This window comes from Petaurus breviceps, unplaced genomic scaffold (genome assembly GCF_028583685.1).
Source record: "Petaurus breviceps papuanus isolate PSGF00001 unplaced genomic scaffold, PetGlider_PUasm1.0 90779, whole genome shotgun sequence".
In the NCBI taxonomy this organism is placed as follows: domain Eukaryota; kingdom Metazoa; phylum Chordata; class Mammalia; order Diprotodontia; family Petauridae; genus Petaurus; species Petaurus breviceps.
Genome location: NW_027187344.1, coordinates 9,938,570 through 9,959,993, shown reverse-complemented (window position 1 = coordinate 9,959,993; position 21,424 = coordinate 9,938,570). Strand labels below are relative to the sequence as shown.

Sequence of the window (21,424 nt, the reverse complement as noted above, 5' to 3'; positions counted from 1 at the left end):
CCACTGTCAGCAGGTAAATTGTGTAAGAGAGAGGCTAAATTGTATATTTCACCATCTTTTCACCTTCTCTCAGATTTTTAGATCAAATGTTAAAAACCATACTCTCCTGGACTCTGTAGGGAAAAGTACCTCATTGCCAGATAGTTAGAACAGTAGTTCCAAACCACTAGTCCCAATGCCTTTTCTGCAATACTATATTTGACTCTTACAAGACATCGTAACAGTATCTATAGTCTCTGTGGGAAGTTTAGTGAAACAGGTGCTAACAATACTTTAAAATTAATTTCTATGTGCACTATGCCCAGTTTATCCCTTTATTCATGTATCTCTGTATTTATATAAAGATATAGTGTGAACCCTGTATCTGGTTCTGCCTTTTCATTCCATATGACTCTATATAGACCTTTCCAAATTTCTTTCTGTCCCTCATATTTATCAGTTACGATGACACTCTGGTGTGGCAGATAGAGAGCTGGTCTGAAAACCAGGAAGACCCAGATTCAAGCTACACCTCTGACCCACCCTGGCTGTTTATAACCTAATCTTTCCCTGTACTCTTAAATCAAAGGTGTCAGAAACAAGGCCCCCGGGTCACACGGCTCACAACCCTCCTGAGTACTGCCTGAACTAGATGAAAATGTAATTGGGAACTATTTAACAAAATAAGTAAAACTACAATAAAAACATAGATAACTACATTTTAAAACTAAGTAAATAGGGCCGGAAGGGAGCCTTACATAGGGTTCAGTGGCGCCCATTTCTATATGAGTTTGATGATACAACACTATACAGTTCTCTAAGTTGTTGAGAAGGTGCCAACCTGCATTGGTAGAGGGGATTTCCAGAAGACCACAGGTCTGGTCCCTAACCCGAATGGCATTGTAATTTCTAATCACAATGCTATGACTCGGTTCATTCAGCTGTTACCAACAATTTGTCATAATTTAATTTGTGTTTAATTCAATTACATATAATACTGTTTTATACATTTATAACAAAATTTATAAATTTGTACATTTATATCAAAATTATAAAATTTTCATGATATTATTCTTAGGATGTCTTCTCAATAATGAGATTGTTGGGTTTGAAGTTATAATGATTATTTTTTCACTCTTGCTAACTGCTAGATTGCTCTCCCTAAAGGTTCTACAATTTGCAGTGCTAGCACCAGTGTTTGAGTGTGTTTGTTTCTCTACAACCCTGCTAACAATGGATTTTGTCACTTTAGTTATTTGGGGCAGAAAATTTTCTATTATTTATCTTCTAACAGGCATAGAACTAAGTACATGGCAAGTGTTGAATATCAACATCCCTTGATTCTGAATTTGAAATTCTTACATCTCAGACTAAAGGGCCGCTGGAATAGAAAGGAGAAACTGAGAATGTTTGATGTTTTTACTGACAGGCACACTGCTCAGTTTTCACTAGTCTCTACCTTAACTCTTTTTAGGGATAGTGGTGGTTCACAGGCTCATGGATTTAGAGCTGGAAGGGGCCTTTGGTCCATCCAGTCCAATACTCTCATTTTATAGGTGAGTAAACTGAGGCATGGAGGGTGACTTGGCCAAAGCCACATAAAAAGAGCAGGGATTTGAACCCTAACCCTTCTTGTCACAAGTTCAACATGCCATGTTGGATCCTGCTTAGGTTCCAAGATCAGATGAGACTAGGCAAGTTCAAGGTTGTATGGTTATAGCTGGGAAGGCTTATAACTTCTCAAAGGGCTTTGCTATGGCATAATGAATAGGAATGGGGAAGGGCAGCACTATTTTTTTTGGGGGAAGGGGCTGTCAGGGCTATTGCTGCTGCTCCTGAAACCAGAATCGTCCCTGTCCTTAGAGTTGGAACTAGTTCTGTCATGACTGGAATCTTGTATGACAAGTACTAGCAATCTTAATCTCTTGACTAGGGATTTTTTATTTTAAATCTCTGCTGATCATATACTGTATTTTGCGGGGTCTTCCTGCATGCAATAGAACAGCATGGGAAATAGTATGACATAGAGATTTGTAGTAAAATTAGATCTTCTGATATGTTTGTGGAGCATGTAGGGTCTCCTTCTTCCCTCCTCCACCATTTTGGGAATAGGGGAATGCTTTGTCTTACATAAAACCATAGACAATTAGAACTGAAAGGTACTTAAGAGACTTTTCATTCCTACACCCTCATTTTATAGATAAGGAAACCAAAGCTCTGTCCTCCTTCCCCTGGGGTTCCAATAAGCAAGACATTATTCTGTCTCAAAATGGCATAGGATTTGGATTCTGAAGTTACTTATTGTCCATGAGACTTTAACATGTTTAAATGTTAAACATGGGACATGTTTAACAGCTGCATGCCTCAATTTCCTTATCTGTAAAATGGCAATACCTATTTTGCTAAACTTACAGTGTTGTTTTGAGACTCAAATGATGACTTTGAAAGCACTTTATAATTGTCAAGTGGTATATGTTTACTATGCTCACACAACAGAACATGTCAAGGGACCAGAAAGGTTTTTATTTTAAACTAAAGCCCCTCTCAAAAACAGTGAGGTGCAATAATGACTTTTTTTGCAAGTTCTGGACACTGAATATATTTGTTTAGGTTTAATTCCCTTTAGGTTGGGCTTCCAGCAAAACTGAAATTCTTGGTTTGTCTCTTCTGGTCCAAAGTTTTTCCTGCCTCCCAGGCCTTGTCCTGAGTCCTGATTTCATTGGGCTAATTCTCAAGTAACCTGTAGCAAGTTACTGCAGTCTAAAGAAGGGCTCTTGAAGCCCAGCAGCTTTTAAGAGATGCAGTAATGTATCTACTGTGGGGGAATTTCAGGCATTGGGTGGGGTGGTGGGAAAGTGATTGTTTTTAGTTCCTCTCAAATCCTAGCTTGTTTCTTTGATGGACTTAGCTGTTGGGGGGGGGGGGGAAGTTGTTGGCTTCTTCACTCCAAGGTTTGATTTATGAACCTCCCTCCTCCTTTCCACCCAGAGTCCCCCAAAGCCTTTTCAATGCCTTGTTAGTTGAAAAGGCTATACGACTTCCCAAAAGCCACTGTGGCTGTCACGTTATTGGTTATTTGTGCTCAAGAAATGGTAGACATTGAGGGCATTAAAATCCCCATGGTAAAGATACACCCTCCCCCCATTAGTAGATCCTTCACAAATGATTTGTACAAGGATTTGGGCAAGAACCACACAGGATGACAAGCACAGTATATGAATGGATTGCAATCTGCACTGGTAAAAGGGGAGTGCTCATGTCGGGATTATGGATCTATTGACATTAATCAATTTCCTTCAGAGCAGGGATTTTTTTTTCTCTTGCCTCCTTTCCTATAGTGTCAAACAAAGGGCTGGGTATACAGCAGGTGCTCATTAATGTTCAATGAATGAGTTCCAGAGGTTGGCCCAAAGGAGAGATATGTAACTTGTGTATTCTACAGAGTAAGACTAAAATAATACCTAGGCATGGAGTGGAGTTTATCATGAGCCCAAAGGCTTCCAAGGGCTTTATTAAACAGAGCTGACACTGTCCTGCCTCTCAGAAGGTGATTTGGAAAAAATATTAAGTACTTCATTTATTTTTAGAAGTTGCTTGTGTTTTCATTTGGAAAGAATATGAGACTGGGATCTAGGGAACCTGGGTCCTCACTGAAGCCTTGTTGTGACTTGAGGTACTTTACTTCTTTTGAAAGATAAGTAAGGTTTAAGAAAGAAAGTAAGGTTTATTTAACTGATGCCTCCCTGCAGCTTCCATGGCAGATGGGATGGCTGGAGAACTGGATGAAGTGGAAGTATTTTGTTTCATGTTCCCTTCAAGCAGATTAGGCTTCTTGGAGGAAGATTATACAACTGAGGTGAATCTTCCTCTTTCCCCTTGGCTTCTTAATGTCCTACACTATGAAGATGATGCTGGAACATGGATGGGGATGGGATGGGGGCCATTCCTGCAGCTGGTCCTTGTACTCATGTAATTTTTCCAACAAATTTCCCCTTTATTAACTCTCACGTTATTACTATACAATCATTCACAATGGTTCAGGAATCACAATGACAGGGTCGAGGGACCCAGGGCATTAGCAACATCATCACAGATAGTAATGGAGCCATAACATGAACAATCAAATTCATGCAGACCTGGGGTGGAGTGAGGAAAGTTGACTGAGCCTTCCCCTGTGCTCTGTCCTCCTTCCCCTAGGGTTCCAATAAAGGATCAAATCTGGCTAGTTCTCCAAGACAAAAGTCCATCATCCCCTGACTCCCTAAATCAGAGACTGGGGTAAGGAGGAGAGCCCCCAAATAAATGAGGCTGCAGGAGTATTATCCTTCACGGGTGTCTCTGGCTTGCTCTTCCCCCAAGACAGAGGATTTGGAGTTGAAGCTCACAGCCACCATCAGATGCAGCCCAGTCCTATCCTAATAGCTCAACAATTCCTATTATAGATGGCACCAGGGGCTTCTTCCACCATAGGCTAGGGACCAGGGAGAATGGGGAACTCCTATGATGGGGACAACAAGGAAAATGCTATTATTGAAGGCACTTGATTTCTGATATCCCAACCTAGCCCTGCTCCCAGTTTACTGGGGAGAATGGGGTGGCTGAGAAGCCTCACGCCTCTTCCTCCACAACTACAGCATCTAAGGAAGCTGGATAGTGAAGGCCACACAAGATTTGGTGCTAGCCCTGAGCTGGGGTCGTGGGGAGAGGGATCCCTCTAGTGCTGGGCCCATGTGGAGCTGTATCAGATAGGAGGAAGAGTTGGCTGGGGTGGGAAGTAAGCTTTTATCCCAGGAGGGTAATGGAAATGAGGTTCCAGGAGGAATCAAAAGGTAGAAGAGGTTAGGTCCAATGTCCTGGGCAGTGGCAGAATCGGCTGGTGAGGGTGGTATATGCAGTGCCAGGCTGGGGACCTGGATTTGCTTTGCCAGGAAGTACTTTTACTCCTGAGGCCTCAGTAGTTCAGAGGCCTATGGCAAGACAGACCCTGCCCATGTACTTCTGTCTTTCCCCCAGAGACTTCTTTTGAGCCAGATGGCTCACAGCTTGGCTCGTGGGTGTGCCTGTAGTAGGGTACGCATGTCCAACAACGCCTTCTCCACGTAGTGAGCAAGACGGGCAGCGTTGGTCTCGGCACAGCTGTTATAGGCAGAGATCACAAAGTTGATGTGCTCAGCCATGGGATTATAGCAGACACCATAACCATCAGGGACCACCGGCCCAAAGCACATGACACAGTCGGTCTTGGCAGGGACCTGGAGAGAAAGACACAGAATCCTAGTCTAGAAAGGGAGGAGGCCAAGTGGGAATTGCCAGCCATAATCTTCCATTCTGACCCAGTTCTTTTCCCAAGTGCACCTGGAATGGGGCTTACAGCTAATGGTGGCAGGAGTGGGGTTTGGGGGAGCAATGTTCAGTAGCCTTACCTGGCTGGTAGAAAGGTTAAAGTGCATTGCAATGGCATAAGATGTGTCCATGAAGATATCAGGGATGCTCACTAGATCTTCAATGGCCTGAAGCTTTAGGCCCAGTAGGTGGCGGTCAATGGCTTCCCCTCGGATGGCCTGGGAGAGAGAGGAGATATAGGGAGTGTGAGGGACAAAATGATTAGCTAATTTCTTGGGGGATATAGGGTTGGCATTGTTTAGTTGTGATGGAGGGTTGTGTTAAAGGAAGTAGGAAGGAGCCTGAGGAAAGGTTGATTAACTACAATAACCCAAGATAATGGAAACATGAAGAGAGGAAGATATAATCCAGAAATATAATCCAACCTTCCTGTTTTACAGATAAGAAAACTGAGGCTCAGAAATGACTTGTCCAAGGTCTCCTGACTCCCAATCTGGGCTTGTCTTTTTACCTGCTGTACTCAGATCACCGTACAAAACTTTGAGCATAGCAGAAATCCTCCGAATGTTCATAGCATTAATGAATGAGTCAATGGAAGGTTAGCAACAAGGGCACAGGATGTCCAAGGGCTTGAGAGAGAGACAGGCTCTGGCCCAATCTGCACTTTCTAATTGAAACCCTTCCTTCCCCATCACAAGCCTACTCACCTTGTCAGTGTATGATCTGTGTGACATCACTGCCTTCCTCAGCAGCTCCACCTTCACTTGCTCCTGTAGGAATCAGTGGGTCAGAGAGGGCTGGTGGCTCTCGTACAGAGCTCTGACTCTATTCTCTGGACCCAGGGGATTCTAAGTGGGTGTAAAAGAGCTCAGCAAACTCTCTGGATTATATGGGATTCCAGTATGGAGAATCTAAACTAGGAGTGGCTAGATTTTAAGGGTGAACCACCTTGTCCAACCCTCCCCCCCTCCCAGACTCACAGTCATGTTAGTGTCATCCATGGCTTTGACAAAGTTGAAGGAATCAATAGAGTTGGAACGGATGGTGTCAGTGCGGCCCAAGTGGAACATTCGGAGTGAGGCGCTCTCATAGGTAGAGCAGGTTTGGCCATAGATTCTGATGGGGAAAGTGGGAGGGAAGGACTAGTTGTGTGCTCCCTAATCTAAACAGCATGTTGGGATCTCTCCTCGGAGACCTCAGAGGCACATTTGGCCCCCACAAAATCTCTGCATAGTGCCATAGCCCTCTTCCACCTCCCTTCGGCCATATTCCTTCCCTGGGCGGGGGTGGGTCTAACCTGTAATAGGCTAGCTGTAGAGCCATCTGGATGAAACCATCGGGGCTTATCTTCTCTGCCTTGGGGAAATTCTTCCCAAAGTGATGGAACTCTAGCACTGTAATGTCCAGGTCCTGTACCATGCTGGAGAAAGAGGGCACAAGGAGCAGGGTGAAGGGGATCTGAGGGAGGGAAGGACAGGCTAGGGTTCTAGTAAGGGAAAAAGACTAGAAACTGGGAAGGAAGGTGGGAGAGGTATTTCTCTCCATGGGATAAGAAGGCCTCTAGGGTAGAGGTCAGAGGGATGCTGAGTGATGCCTGTCTCTTCAGGTTTGGCCTTCAGGATTTCTCAGAGATGAAAGGTGGGAGAGGGGCCACTTATTTCTGGAACTCACATGTTGAGGTTTTGCTTGGCCTTCTCAATGTCACTCTTAATCTCAGGGGTGATGTTGAAGCGAAGTTTCTTGGGCATGGGTAGAGGAATCATGGGTGACCTCACTAGCTCTGGTTTCTTCCTGTATAGGAGAATGGGACTTTAGTCTCCACCTTAGGCCCCAGAAACAGGGAGAGAATGTGAATATGGGGAAGGGCCCTATCCCAAAGTGAAAACACGGGCATATAGGCTGAATCACTTTCACTTTATGGGGGGAGGGGAAAAGGGATCTAGGGGTCTAGATCTCTAGAAGTCATCTAGGGGTCAATGAGGGAAGCCCCCTTTAGCTGGAGGGCTGAAAACTGAATGACTTTAATGCTCATGAGGTAGATGGGGCAAAAAATTTTCTCAGAGAAAAATGTTCTTCTTCCCCTTTCTTAGATCAAACCCACAAAACACAGCCAGTGATCTTGTAAATGTGTGCCACTGGTCACAAGGGGTTAGTTGAAAAGAATAACTATGAGTCAGCATCAGCCAGCACCACTCTGGGAAGGAAGGCTGTTCTATTTCTTAAGATAACCAGAGGAAGGGCTCCTCACGAGAACTCCACGATGTGGTCCAGGAGCGTCACGATGGGGGGGCCCTCTGCAGCAGCATGCTCATACACGAGGCCACAGGAGCCATCTTCTGCCACTATGAACTGAGGCACAATGTGGGTGCTGGTTAGTTCAGGGTCTCTGAGACCACCTGTCTTCTCCACCTTTCAGGAAGCATGTAGTTCCAAGTCTATCTCTCCATCCCTCTATCCTCTCCTGGTCTAGACTAGAGGCAGGGGGCCTTGGTCTAAATCCAGACTCCAGAAATTGCTAATGAGCTCTGAGACCCTGGGAAAGTCAATTAACTTTCTAAAGAACCTAGGTCTCCTTCCCTCAATATAAGGCTAATAGCATAATATTAATGATTAAATTAAAAAATAAATATATTAAATAATACTGCTTACCTAACCAGGTTGTTTTGAGAAAAGTGCTTTATAAACCTTACTAGTCATGTAAGAAAGGGCCTGGCTAAGCTGCCATGGAGGGGGAGGTTGACTAAGGGGAGGATGATGAGGAGCCTTCAATGTTCTATATTACACAGAGAGTCTTTACTCCAGCTCCCTGAAACCCTTGTGCCCCTTAATGACAGGTTGATTGGTCAATAATTACAGAAGCCATGCCTGCATCCCTGGAGCTCAAAGTACTTTATGAGCTGCCAGGTCTGGAGAGAAAACTGAGCGCATTGCTTCAGGCTGGGGCTGGGTAGCAGAGGAGGAAACCTGTCAGAGACACTGTAGAGACCCAAGATCTGCCAGAACAGGAACATCTGCATGGGTGGCACAGGTCAGGGGCACATGGTTTAGTGGAAATAACACTGGAATGGGAGTAAAAAGATCTAGGCTCTACTCTCAGGTCTGCCATGAACTTTCTCTGTGACTGGACAAACCCCTTCTCTCTGAGGGTCAGTTCCTTGTTTGGGACATAGACAAGCCCTTTGGGGAAAAAAAAGTTTGGTGAATGGAATTGTTCCAAGTCCCCTTTCTGAAGCCAGGATTCTGAGATCCAAGTTTGAACTGAGGCTTCCTCTTCTTTCCCAGGAAATATTAGGGATTTTGCTGGATGGTTAGTGAGCCCTGGGGCCTCTACCTGTAGGGTTTTATCAAACCAGCGGTTCCCACTGTTTTGCTTGCTGCCTCCACCATGCAGCATCTGGCCAGCCACCCGGCTTTTGTAGATGTCCTCTGAGACTCGTGGCATGGGCGCATCCAGGCACACCGTGAAGATGCTCTTCTGTATTGAACGTACTGAAGCCTTGTTTGTTTTGTCTGCATTGGGGATGGAGGGGCAGGGCAGTAGAGAGAGGGAGAATGGGGAAAGAGAGAATGAATCAATCAGCAAGATTTTTCTAAGTACCCATTTGCCCAGGCCTACGTCCAGCTCTGTGGGGGAGGCAGAGGTATAAAACATAATACCTGCCTTTGAGAACTTTTAATTCTAGTTGGGAAGACAGTGTACAAGAAACCACGAGGCTGAAATGTCACAAGGAATCTAGGTAGGAGGTCAGAGGAAGGAGAGGTCAGGGTAGTTGGGGTAGGACTTAGTCCAACCAGATTTGGACAGGCAGAAGAGGGTAGGGCAATAGGAGCAAAGACCCAGAGCTGGAAGGGATGTTAGAAACCCCAGCTTTATAGAGGAGAAGAGTGAAGCTCGGAAAGATTGAGTAGACTGCCCAAGGTATTATGGGCAACAGTGGCAGAACTGGGATTCCAACCCAGGTCTTCTGAATTCAGACCCCGTGCTCTTTCCACTGTGCCATGCTATGGCAGCAGGGAACCACTGTGGGTTCTTGAATAAGAGATCAGACTGTCCTGTTTTTTCAGAAGGAAGCCTGTATCTCATGTGGGCCAAGACTAGAGGCACCTTCCTACTTAACCTAGTCCTGTTACTTTTCTGTACATTAGGGAGCCAAGGTTACAGGTCTGGCCAGGTCCCCTCTCCCTTCCTGTCTCCCAGTCAGCCTGATTCCTGGCCTTCTCCGGGGACCTAGAGAATGGAGGAAAGGGAGTAGCTGCCTTGCCCAGACCTTTGATGAGGTTATTGTAAGCCTTGGCCCAGGTGTTTCGGTGATTGGTGGTGAGAATACCAATGGGCTCCTTGTTGGTCTGCAGGGATGAATTCCAGATCTTCTCCAGCTGTGTGAAGATCTGGTCTGCAGTGAAGGGTGTCCCATCACTGTGGTACACGTCCAGCTCAAAAAACTGAAGGAACAGAAATGTGAAGAATGGTACAATGAATGAGAGGAAGGGGAGGTTGGACTAAAAAGGCCTTGTAAGACCACAGCAGAGGATAACCTCCTGAGGGCAGGCAGGCCTTTTCTGAAATAGTGTTCCCAACATCAAAGACAAAGCCACTCCTGGTGGGGAGGGAACAAAGAAAAAGGCTGGATTCCCTGCATGTTGTTCTAGGAACCAGATAGCTACAGTTGTTCAATGGCTCAGAGAGAAGGGGACCAGATAGCATGGCCAAGGACCTGAGAGTGGCCACCTGGGCCTTCTTTCTCACTTTTCTACACTCAGCTCTCTCTACCCTTGAAATTCATTTTTTTTTTAAAGCAATTGGGGTTAAGTAACTTGCTCAAGGTTACACGGCCAGTTATTTCTGGGTGTGGTACTAAGTATCAGAGACCAGATTTGATCCCAGGTCATCCTGACACTGGGGCCAGTGCTCTTACTCACTGCACCACCTGGCCACCCCTAAGCAATTGGGGTTAAGTAACTTGCTCAAGGTTACAGGTGTTTCTGAGTGGGTGCTAAGTGTCTGAGCCTGGATTTGATCCCAGGTTATCCCGACTCAGGGGCCAGTGCTCTTACTTGCTGTGCTACCTGGCTGACCCTGAAATTCATTTTTAACCAAATTTTCCTCATAAGATGCTGTTGGGGGCCTACTTTGCCATATGTTCTAGGGATTCACTTACACTAGAATGACCTTGGTTGCAGCCAGTTTTGTTCCCAGGTCTCCCCTAAGGAGCAGGAACAGTCCCAGAGTCAAGGGGCAGGGGAAGGTGTACCCCTCTCCCTACCTTGTGGCCACTAACTGAGAGAAAAAAATGGGACAACTTTCTTAAGGAGGATGGGAGAATCTCTCATGATTCTAGGCCCTGAAGCAGCTTTTGGGGACTGGGGGGGATACAAGTGGGATTCAGGTTCTCCATGAATTGGGAAAGAGTAACAAGCAAGCGTTGATGACTTCCCTCCCTTCCTCCCAGCTGACCCCATCCACTGCCCTATCTCAAACCTGGAAATTGTGCACAACGGTGATATGTATAGGGGGCTTAGTTGTCTTGCTGTAGTTAATGACCGAGTCCTGCTTGGGGCCTGGGATTCGGCAGGAAGAGAGGATCTGGTAGTACTGGTTCATACACAGTGGCTTTCCTCCAAGATATTCCACTGGCAGAGTCTCACTGGAAAGGGGAAGGCAGGAATGGAGAGGGGTCCAGGGGATGGGTCACTGGGGGTACTAGGGAGACAGTGCTCATGCTGATGTATCCTCCTCAATGATTCCCTTGTCTGAGGATTGAAATGGGTTCCTGCCATTCGTCCCTGTGCTCCAGATATTTCCTTTCATTGTTGAGTCCCAGGACCTTCTTGTGGGATGCTTAATGTGACAAGAAGGAACCCTGGTTGGGGAGTTTGTATAATGATGCTCTAAATTTTAATGTTTTAGAAATTTATTATGTCATTTCATCCTTCCCAGGAAAATCCGGGAATAGGAGACAATGCCGCTTACACTGGATGGCAAACCCAGTTGTCCTGATTCCCATGAACTAGATCCCACTCCTCCCAACCCAGGGAGGGGCCAGGAAACAGGAAGTGAAACTGACCAAGGCTGAGAGAACTCAACCACCTCCAGCCCAGGGTGGGGGGAGGAGGGCTTGGTGGCTGAGGGATGAAGCAGAGGGTAGCTTTAACAACAGTCTGAACTGTAATTAGGCTGGGCACCCCAGGCTTGGGGAAGGAGGCACAGTTCTGGGTTCCTGGATTTGCTGTGATTGTCAATGACCTTAGCCTGGCCCCCCTAACTTACTACCAAAATGGTGAGAGGGCAAAAGGAAGTGCTTCAGGATGGGGAGGAGAAAGATCAAAGGGCAGACATGGCAAAATGCATGCTCACTTGTCAATCATGGCCTTGAAATCCAAAGCTCCTTCTATGAGTTTGGCAGCAAACCTGTGGGGGCCAATTAGAGATAAAATTAAAAATAAAATTCAGACAACTAATAACAACAATAATAGATCAGAGGGGAGGATTTCAGGCTTGGCCCCTTGCCTTACCACAATCTGGCTAAGGAAGAAGTTGTATGCCTGGTGGGTGGGGAAACTTTTGGCAGGTGAGAAGATGGTTTGGAATAGAGGGAAAAGCCCCATACTAGCATGGATTTTGGTCTCAGTTCTGCTGCAAATTAAGTGCATAATTGAAGACAAGTCATTCTATCTTCTCTGGGCCTCAGTTTTCCCATCTGTCAAATGAAGGGATTGGATTAGATGATCTCTGCAGAAGCTTCTAGCTCTGACTTTTTATGATGCCATGAGTCTCAGCTACTGGGGAGGGGGAAAAGTCCCTTCGATCCCCTTCTACCAGAGTCCTTTTTACCTTCAATAGATATGAGGAACCTCATATCTTCCCTGGGCAATGGAGGAGTGTCCTGGAATCTCTCCTGACATATCAGAGCCTTAAGAACCAAGTGCAAGAACTTAGGTCTCTAAACTGTAGCCATGGGCAATCTCTTTTTCACAAATAGGAAAATGAAAAGAAGTTGTTGAATTTAGTAACAATGACACATCCTGTTCCAAAGGGCCAATCCAGGAGGGTAGGAGGTGTCTCTTCCACCAAAATCTCAGGGATGGGACCAATTAGTGGTTTAATGTGATCTGTCTTCTTGCTTCACTCTGCCCATATTCATTAAGAATCTATGACTGCAGCCCACCTTGACCTACTGTCCTACTGTATTCACACAGAACCCATTGTGAGGGGATGAGGGCCAATCCTAAATTGGGCACCTTTGACTTTAAGGGTAGAGAGGAGTGGGGCTTGAGTGGTCAGGCTAGGCAGGGGATCCCTACTGAGTGGTATTTTTATCTAGAGCCAGACTAGAACTGAGGGTTGGAGCAGGCGACAAGGCTAAGTATGGAAAAGGTAATCCTGTACAAAGGTCGTCTGACAGGCAAGAAACATGGGAGTTGGGTTTCAAAGCAGGGGGAGGAGGGGGCAGCCAGTGACACGACAGGAGGGACAGAACAGACATTCCCTAAAGTCAAGGAAGCAAAACTCAAGTGCGGAGGAATTCATCCAGAAGTCCAGAGGAATGCCTCTAAACCCAATGGGAGGGGTGTGTGTGTGTGTGTGTGTGTGTGTGTGTGTGTGTGTGTGTGTAGATAAGGGGGGGGGTAGATATGCTTGAGTAGCCAGCTGCATTGGGGAGGGACTCCCCATGAAGGTGGCTGTAGATCCAGGTAGATGCTAAGCTCACACTCGTCTGCCCTAGAGTGCTCTCATAGCCCTCCCCTCCTCCTGTCCCTCCTCTGAAATACCCTTGTACTCACCGAAGCTGACCCTGGGAATCCACAAAATCTTGTTTGGGTAGCACCAGGCCTGGGCTAGAGTGGATCACCACAGGTTGTCGGTATTGGAGGTAGGCAGTCTTTAGCCACCACTCAGATAGCTGGGGAAGGTAGCAGAAAGGTGGAGACCTGTCATAGACCAGCTAGCTAGGACCTGGAGCCTCTCACAGTCTAGAGATGCACCACCCAAATCCCTGTCCTAGTTTAGTAAACTTTACATTATCTGCAAGTGGGTTATCTAATTTGGTGCTGGCAGATGTTAATCCCAGAATGGCCCCCTTCATTTATAAAGACGTCTCCCCTCACCTCAACCCATCACTATCATTTTGCATCTGCCCTGGCCAATGTTAGAAAAGTAAACACAAAAGCATTTCCCTCACTTCATAAAACACAGAGTCCTAGAACTGGAAGAGACCCCAGAGATGAACTGGTTCAACCCCTTAATTTAATTTTTTTCTCTTAATTTTATAGATGGAGAAACTGAGGTCCAGAGAGGGGAAGTGACTTTTTTTTTAACCTCACACAGCTGTCTGATGGCCAAAGCAGGTTTTCTGATCACTAGTTTCTGATCACTTCATTCTAGTACACGCATGGGATTTAGTTCAGGGCTCTGCTTATAATGGCGATTGATACACACAGTCTGATCTCCTGTGCAATGGGCACTCTAGGGGAGATTGTCTTGCTGGAACCAGTCACTAGGGCAGGAATGGCATAAGGCCCCTCTGAATCCCAGATAAAGTCTCTTCCTGATTCTGTGCCTTAGTTTTTCCTCATAGTTTCTTTATCTGCTGAAATGAAGGGGTTGGATTAGATAAGGTCTCTCTGTCTGTCTCGCTATCTCTCTTGGAGGCAGCTGAGGATAACTTGCCCAGGGTCACACAGCTAGTAAGTGTCAGAGGCCATATTTGAACTCAGGTCCCCCTGACTCCAGGGTTGGTGCTCTATCTACTTCACTACCAAGCTGCCCCAATAAGGTCTCTTTTAGTTGTTTTTTTTTTTTAAGCAATCAGGGTTAAGTAAGTTGCTCAAGATTACATGGCCAGGTGTTTCTGGGTGGGTAATAAGTGTCTGAGCCTGGATTTGATCCACATGTCATCCCGACACTGGAGCTGGTGCTCTTACTCCCTGTGCTACCTGGCCGCCCCCCCCTTTCAGTTTTAAAACCTATGAGATTACAAGCTCACCCTCAGCCTACTTCATGGGGTCCTTGAAGTGGAAAGACCATTCTGGGACACTCAACTAATATGAATTAGCTAGAGCTAGGTAGAGAACCCTTCTGCCACAGAAGGTACAAAACCCATTGAATCTCAAAGCTTTGCTTATAAAGGTAATGTGACAGTGAACAGAACACAAGAGAGGGAATCGGGAGCTCTGAATTCTAACACCAACTCTTCACTAATCCACTGTGTGACACTGGGCAAGTTAATTCCCCTCTCCAGGCCTTAACCTCCTCATTTGTACAATGAGGGGTAGGACAAAATGATCTGGGTCCCTTCCAGCTCTAGAAGGTCATGATTTGGTACCATGGGAGCCACCATGCTCATTAGAAGAGAAGGAGGCAATGGCTTGCTCTCTGGTGGGAATGGGGGTCTGGGCTCAGGAGCTGTGGCTGGAAGCAGAGAATCTCCCCATCTTGGGGCTTCCTTTCTTGTGGAAGTCTCCCAACCCATGCCCTGGAACCTACAGAGTGGCATAGTCTATGGCCTCTCCCAGAGCTTGGGAAAGTAGAGGTCCCTTAAGGCAAGGTTAAATGGCAGGACCAAAAAGACAGAATGGTAGGGAGGCTCCTAGTTGGGTGGATGGATGGGATTAAAGGTCTGAGACCATCCAAACATTAACTCCTACTACTCAATAAGAGGACATACCCAGTTGTCTGTCTTCCTGGCTCTTCGTTCCAGGCTCTTCTGAAGTCGCTCCCCTACCCCTGAGCTCCGGAACTCATCCACGAGCTGCTTGGTGTTATTCCATTCCTCCTCGCTCACAATGGGCTGCAGGATCTGAAGGTAGTGATCCAGGGTCTGCTGCAAGGGGGGCACTGGCAGTCGAGGCAGGGAGTTCTGATGTGCCTGAAACCTGCCTGGCACCTTTTTCAAGGATACTGGCTTGAGGAAGCCCAAGGGCTTGATCTGTAGGCAGCAAAACATTCTCTTAGGCACCAGAGCCTCAAAGGACACCTTCACCACACAACTGGAGCCACAACAGGCAAGAATACCCTAACTATCCAATGATGCTGAATAGGGGCCATCCAGTGTATTTATGTCCTCATCCAGAAGATACTAGGGGAAAGCTCCTGAACTACTCCACCCCCTTCCCTGGGGCTAAAGAGGTGTTTCCACCTGTGAGAGGATGGAAGGTGATGGCTAAGGATGGGAAGGGGAGGGGTGAAGGCTGGCCCCATGTGTAGGAGGTGGGCTGAGCTAGTGCCATTGATCTTGGCACAGAGCAGGAATCTGGGACTGTCCACCTGTGTACCTTCTCGCTCCTAGAACAGAAGAGTTGAGATGACTCCTCTTCCTCCCCACCCCTACTCCACCCATCCCTCAGGTTGAAAAATATGACAGGAAGGCATCAAAAATCAGAGGAAGCCCAAGGGTGAGTGCTACTTATAGAATTAGGGACATTAGACCCTTTCCCGGAAGGCTCTTTCTTTTGTGTTCCTTGAAGGCTGGAAGGAACCTTTGTTAGGGGGTGGGGAAGAGTGAGAAAGAGCAACATGGGATATTCCCAGTGAACATCTCTTGTGCTTTGAGAAAAGGAAAGGGAAATCCTGTAGGAGATGAAAGGCAAAGAATTAAAAAGTGAATAAGGCCAGAGAGGTTGCAGAGGCAGAGAGAGAGGAGAGAGAGAGAGAGAGAGAGAGAGAGAGAGAGAGAGAGAGAGAGAGAGAGAGAGAGAGAGAGAGAGAGAGAGAGAGATAAGGAGAATAAAAGAATATCACTGATGATGGCCTTATGGCATACCTTATCTGCCTGCTGCTGCCTCCCAACCATGGCCGGAGTGAGGCTCTGAGCTCAACCTGTTTTTCTGCCTCAGGTTCAGGCTCTGAGCCTAAACTGTGCTAGCAAGCCAACGAACGGATGGATGGACTGGACGGACGGGTGGGACCTAGTGAGTGAGAAGCCGCCAGCCTCCTGGGCTGGAAAGAGAAGGCGAGAGCCAAGTTTAGGAGGGGCAGAAGCTGGCTGGTTTTCTGGATGCTGTTCCATTTTTCTTGACTGTCAGAAGCTCTGAGGAACCTGAAAGAAGTGTTGGGGTGTAATGTGCTTATGGAGAGAGGGCTGAGGGGAGTTCAGGAATGGGTGGGAGGGGACCTGCCTGGAAAAATTCCTTGTTTCCTTTCTGATCTGGCTCTGCTCTTGCAGGTTGCCTGAGGCACCTGAAAAGCAAGTAAAAACCTCATTTGTTTGATTTTATCTGAACCTGCTGGAAGAGATATTGCCATTTAGGTAGAAACCACTTAGAACTGAGGGAATGTCCACTGCTCAGTCAGGCCAGATTCCAAGGGGCATGGATACCTGGGCTGGTCCATCATCTCTAGAATGGTTAAGGGAAGGATCCTGGTAGCCAGGGATCTTGGCAAAGCTTCCTGTCACCAGGGCCAAGCTAACCCCTGGCTCCCTCCTGCCTTCTGAGAGAGTTGGACTTTCCCAAGAGGCTTGTTCATAGTTAATATGGTGTTTGTGTGTGTGTGTGTGTGTGTGTGTGTGTGTGTGTGTATGGGGAGGGGTCACTGATTCCCATATTTGAACTCCAGCCTTTAAAAACCCAGGTAGGTGGAGATGGGACTTTGTTAAGAGAAAAAAAGGGGGCACACTTGTCATGAAATTTTGCTTGATTCAAGAAATTTCCTGGGTAACCTTGGGTAAGTGTCTTTACCTTTCAAGTGACTCTTCACTTTACTCCTTTGTAAATCATTTTGCCACGTAGAGTAGACTAAATAATCTCTAAGTTCTCTTCCAGCTAGGACAGCTTATGACTCAGCATCATAGCTGCTGAGGTATTATGGGAATTCTGCTTCCAGGTGGGTAGGGACAAGGGAGGAAAAGAGGAGGATTCCATTCAATTCAATACCACAAACATTTATCAGGGGTTTACTTTATGCAAGGTACAGTTTAACTGCTGAGAATTCAAAGATGAAATAAAACACAGTACTTACCCTGAAGTGCTTACAATAAGACATGTATACAAATGACCATAAGCCAAGAGATAATGTGGTAGAGAGAGGCTTAAAATGCTATGAAAAATTGGAGGGGGGATATTACTTTTGGGGGTGAGATAAGGTCATATGAGATGAGTTTAATGGAGGGGTAAACCCTGAGTTTAGCTTTAAAGGAAGAAAGAAATTTCAACAGGTAGAGATGGGAACATGGAAGGAGCGTATTCCAGTCCTGAGGGACAGCTAAAGTATGGAGACCTGAGAGGTCAGGAGAGTAGTTTGACTGAACATAATATGAATGGTAATAAAGTGAGATATGACTGAAAAGTAATACTGGAGCCAGATTGGGAAGGGTCTTGAAGGCCAGGATAAAGAGTTTACACATTTGTTAGGAAACAGGGAATTACTCAAGGTGGTTTTGAGTAGATGTGTCATGTGATCGAAGCAGTGCCTAAGGAGAATTACTGGTCAGTTGTATGAAAGGAGACCAGAGGCCAGATGACTAAGTAAGAAGGCTTTTACAATTGTTCATTTGAGAGGTGATAAGGGCCTAGCACTAGGGAGGTAACATCGAGAATGGAAATACAGAAGTAGGAGTTCTTTGTCCAGAGGTTGTAATTGAACCTGTGGGAGGGAACCTGATTGCCAAAGGAGAAAGTATGGAAAGATTTTAGAAGAGGAGCAAGGACAGGGCCTTGGGGCAACTCACATTTAAAGGTGGGAGGAAGACAAGGAGTCAGAGGAGAGAAAGAAGTGGTCAAAGTGGGAGGATAGCCATCAGGGTGAGGGTCATGGAAGCCAAAGGGGGAAAGAGTATCTAGGAACAACGTGTGAAATACCAGAGGATAAAGACAGAAATAAGACTATTGGATTTGGCAATTAACATGTGACTTTTGAGACAGACGTTTCTGTGGAATAGTAGGATGGCAGTTAGATTGCAAGATGTTGAGGAGTAAAGAAAGTAGAGGCTTTACCTGGTTTGGAGAGGCTTTGAGGAGACAACGGGTTGGTCCTGAGCTTGGTTCTCAGGATGGAGCTATCTTGCTGAGAAGGGAGGAGGATTTCCTGCTCTCTGGGGAATGAGGCTCCAGACTCCTATTTTGGCTACTTTAATAGTCTCCTAATAGAGCCTCTGGCCTCTCCCTCTCCAATACATCCTTCAAAGAGGTGGCAATCTTCCTTATAGACAGTCTCTCTTGCTCAAAATCCTTCTGTGGTTCCCTATTGCCTTTAGGATTAAAAAAGTGATCTTTTCTGTTTGGAAGGCGTATAAAGTACTGTCAGAAGACAGTCTGTCTTTATTTGCCTTCTCAGCCTTATTTAGCGTTATTCCCAGTCAGCTGAAGTGGACTCCTACTTCTTTTCTAATCTTGCCTTTTACTCTTTCCTCTGTTCATATGCCATGCCTAGAACTCTATCCCTCTCTATCTCCACTTACTTAAATCTTTTCCTTCCTAGATCCAATTCAGGTGCTATATCCTTCAAGAAGTCTTCCCTATGCCTCCAGCTCAAAGTCATTTCTTCCTTCTCAAATTTCCCCCAGATCCATGTGTCTGGGTCTATCCTTTACTCTTATCATATTCTATCTAGTATACAAGTTACAATATTCCACTGGATTGTAAACTAATAGAAGAAAAGGGACTGTGCCTTTTCATCTTCATTTTCTCTGGCCTGGCATAGGGTGGGTGTTTAATTAAATTAAATTATAGAGGGGTGTCCATCATTTCATAAGGCTGTTACTGATACTCCCAGGCACTTATGATCCCTCCAGGCCAGATTGCATTGTTTAACCAACTTTCTCAGAAGGAAGCAGGAGGAGATATAAACATAGAATCTACAAAATTACAAAGGAGTGATATGGGAAAAACATCTTTCCAGAAATATCTGAGACAGGACGACCATTCCCTGGGGACAATGGGGCAGAGTCTGGTGACCTGGAATGTTTAGAAGGTAGGTATAGGAATGAGGTGAAGGAGCAGCATCTTAAATCTCTTGGTGACCTGGCACCATGCTTAGCTTTCTTCTGAATTAACTGCAAAAGGACAGCTTTGGTTAGGTGGTGGAATTAAGGTGGGTGGGTAAAAATGCCCTCATTTAATTAACACGTTTTGGGGTCTTTTAGGGGTTAACTTTATCTGGAAAGGCAAACACTTTGGGAGATCATAAGAAAAACCAAAATGGTCTATGCTAAGAATATGAAACTGCTTTTACTGAATCAAAGGTTATTAGAGTAGGAAGGGACTTCAATTCATTAAAAAAGTATTAAATGCCTACCATGTTCCAGGCACTGTGCTAAGTGCTGGGTGTATAAAAAGAGGCAAAACACTAGTCCCTACTTTCAAGGAGCTTACACTCTATCTGAAGAGACAATATGCAAACAATTATATACAAATTAAGTTATATATGGGATAAATAGGAAATAATTAAAAGAGGTAAAACGCTGGAATTAAGAGGAGGGAAGGTGGAAGGTTAGATTTTAGTTGGGACTTAAAAGAAAGCCAGGGAGGTCAGTAGTAAGAGTGGAGGAGGGAGAGGGTTCCAGGGATGGGAAACAGAGAAAATGTTCAGAGCTGAGAGACTTGTTGACCAAATATCCAGAGTGTCTCTGGATGGAAGGTTACTCACTGGGAAGTAAGTAAGGTGTAAAAAGACTGGAAAGGTAGGAGAAGTCAAGATAGTCTCTACAGTTTCTTCTAGCTCTAACACACTAAGTTGTGCTTCCTCATTTTCAGTTAAGACATAGGGCAGAATCACAAGTTTCAGGGCAATGGAAGTTTTCTATGGACACATACCTTGGGTGTAGTTCTCCCAAACTCCCAGACTGTCACTATTACCTTTAGTATACTTATTCATATATGTACATTTTGTTTCTGTAGGCTAGGCTATAAGAACCTTGAGGACAAGGTTTGTTTTATTTTGTCCTTGTATTCTTCCCCCCTCTCCCCAGCCTAGCACATAGTAATCATTTCATAAAAGATTTGATTGATTTGCCATCCTCTGCCATATGAGCCTCAGTTTCCCTGGTTGTAAAATAAGGAGTTGAGCTAGATGGTCTCAAAGGTCCCTTCTCATGGGGAGGAAAGGGCCATCCTTGGCACAGCTTGCTTGTATAATCTTCTGGGAGAGCCCGGTTGAATCATTCCCCTTGGGGCCTCTGCATCAACTCCAATTTCACCAGCTACATCGCAGCCAGATGGGTCATCCAGACCGTAAGCTATATGCCCCAAAGCCTCTGGCCGCACTCAAGACGTGGGGGTCAGGGTCAGAGGCAGGGTCAGTCCCAGCTTCCCAAGTCCTCCTGCAGGCCCTCCCGGCGCAGAATGGAACTGCGAGCCGCTTGTAGGGTGCAGCACCCCGAGACATCGCGGCCGGAGCTTTCCACGGTCCCATCACCCTGCACCGGGTCGCCTCCTCCTTTGGTTGTCCTCTCCTTGGGGCTTTCCCAGCTCTGGTCCTCCCTTCCTCCAGCCCTCGCCCCGGGCCCCCGAAGGCACGCACTTACCATGGTTCTCGCCGCAAATGCCAGCATCTTGGTGACCCTCGGATCGCCTGCTCCACCCACGTCGATCCGAGCAAAGTACGCGAGGCTCCAATAGATTTCGCAGCTGCTTTCCCCCGCTGCACGCACTCCTAGCTTCGGCCAAAGGGGCCAAGGGTAGACGACAGCAGGTCGCAGAGCCACTCGAGCCGCAGCACCCGCTGCCTCAGCCACCCCGCCAGCCCAGGCAGGGGAGGCGTCCCTTCACACCCCCTCAAGCCCGCTCCAGCAGCCCCGGGAGGAAGCAGGGCGGGGGCGGGGCGCTGGGACAGTGGTGAAAAGGGCAGCTGGAGTAGCTGGCCCAGGGCCCAGGGGTGGAGCCAGATTGCCCAGGGGGTGGGGCCAAAGGTACCGAGACAAGCAGATATCAGTGCTCTCCAGAGCTCCTTTCCTACCTGCGTTTCTTCTGTCATTGCCGTTTCCCATTTTTATCTCTACTACAGGTTTGACTCTCAACGTAGGTTAGAAAGAATTAGTTATTTTTTCGTGGGGATGATTTCCTTGATACATGATGGGAGAAAACGCTACTGCCCCGCACAAAGATGGCAGTGCGGGGCCTCCTCGAGGAGATGTGAATGGCCCGCACCAACATGGCTTCCTCCCTTAAT

The 21,424-nt window shown here is 46.4% G+C and overlaps 1 protein-coding gene across 5 annotated transcripts; it reads right to left on the bottom strand.

Moving 5' to 3' along the window:
- Nucleotides 1-3,952: 3,952 nt before the first annotated feature.
- On the bottom strand, nt 3,953-21,387 carry CRAT (carnitine O-acetyltransferase). Of its 5 annotated transcripts, XM_069069409.1 has the most exons (16): nt 20,781-21,127; nt 16,999-17,133; nt 16,083-16,358; nt 14,988-15,248; nt 13,105-13,223; nt 11,678-11,731; nt 10,802-10,967; nt 9,591-9,765; nt 8,654-8,832; nt 7,571-7,671; nt 6,994-7,113; nt 6,620-6,742; nt 6,303-6,438; nt 6,030-6,092; nt 5,403-5,540; nt 3,953-5,231 (listed from the first exon to the last, which is right to left on the bottom strand). In XM_069069409.1, exons 3-16 carry the CDS (start codon nt 16,110-16,112, stop codon nt 5,016-5,018), a joined length of 1,881 nt encoding a protein of 626 aa, XP_068925510.1. In that variant the 5' UTR covers nt 16,113-16,358; nt 16,999-17,133; nt 20,781-21,127; the 3' UTR covers nt 3,953-5,015. The 5 variants fall into 5 exon arrangements, with proteins under 5 accessions (XP_068925510.1, XP_068925508.1, XP_068925509.1 ...); XM_069069407.1 differs by lacking the exons at nt 16,083-16,358; nt 16,999-17,133 and adding an exon at nt 21,212-21,387 and having other exon boundaries at nt 20,781-20,908; XM_069069408.1 differs by lacking the exon at nt 16,999-17,133.
- Between the last annotated feature and the right edge of the window lie 37 nt (nt 21,388-21,424).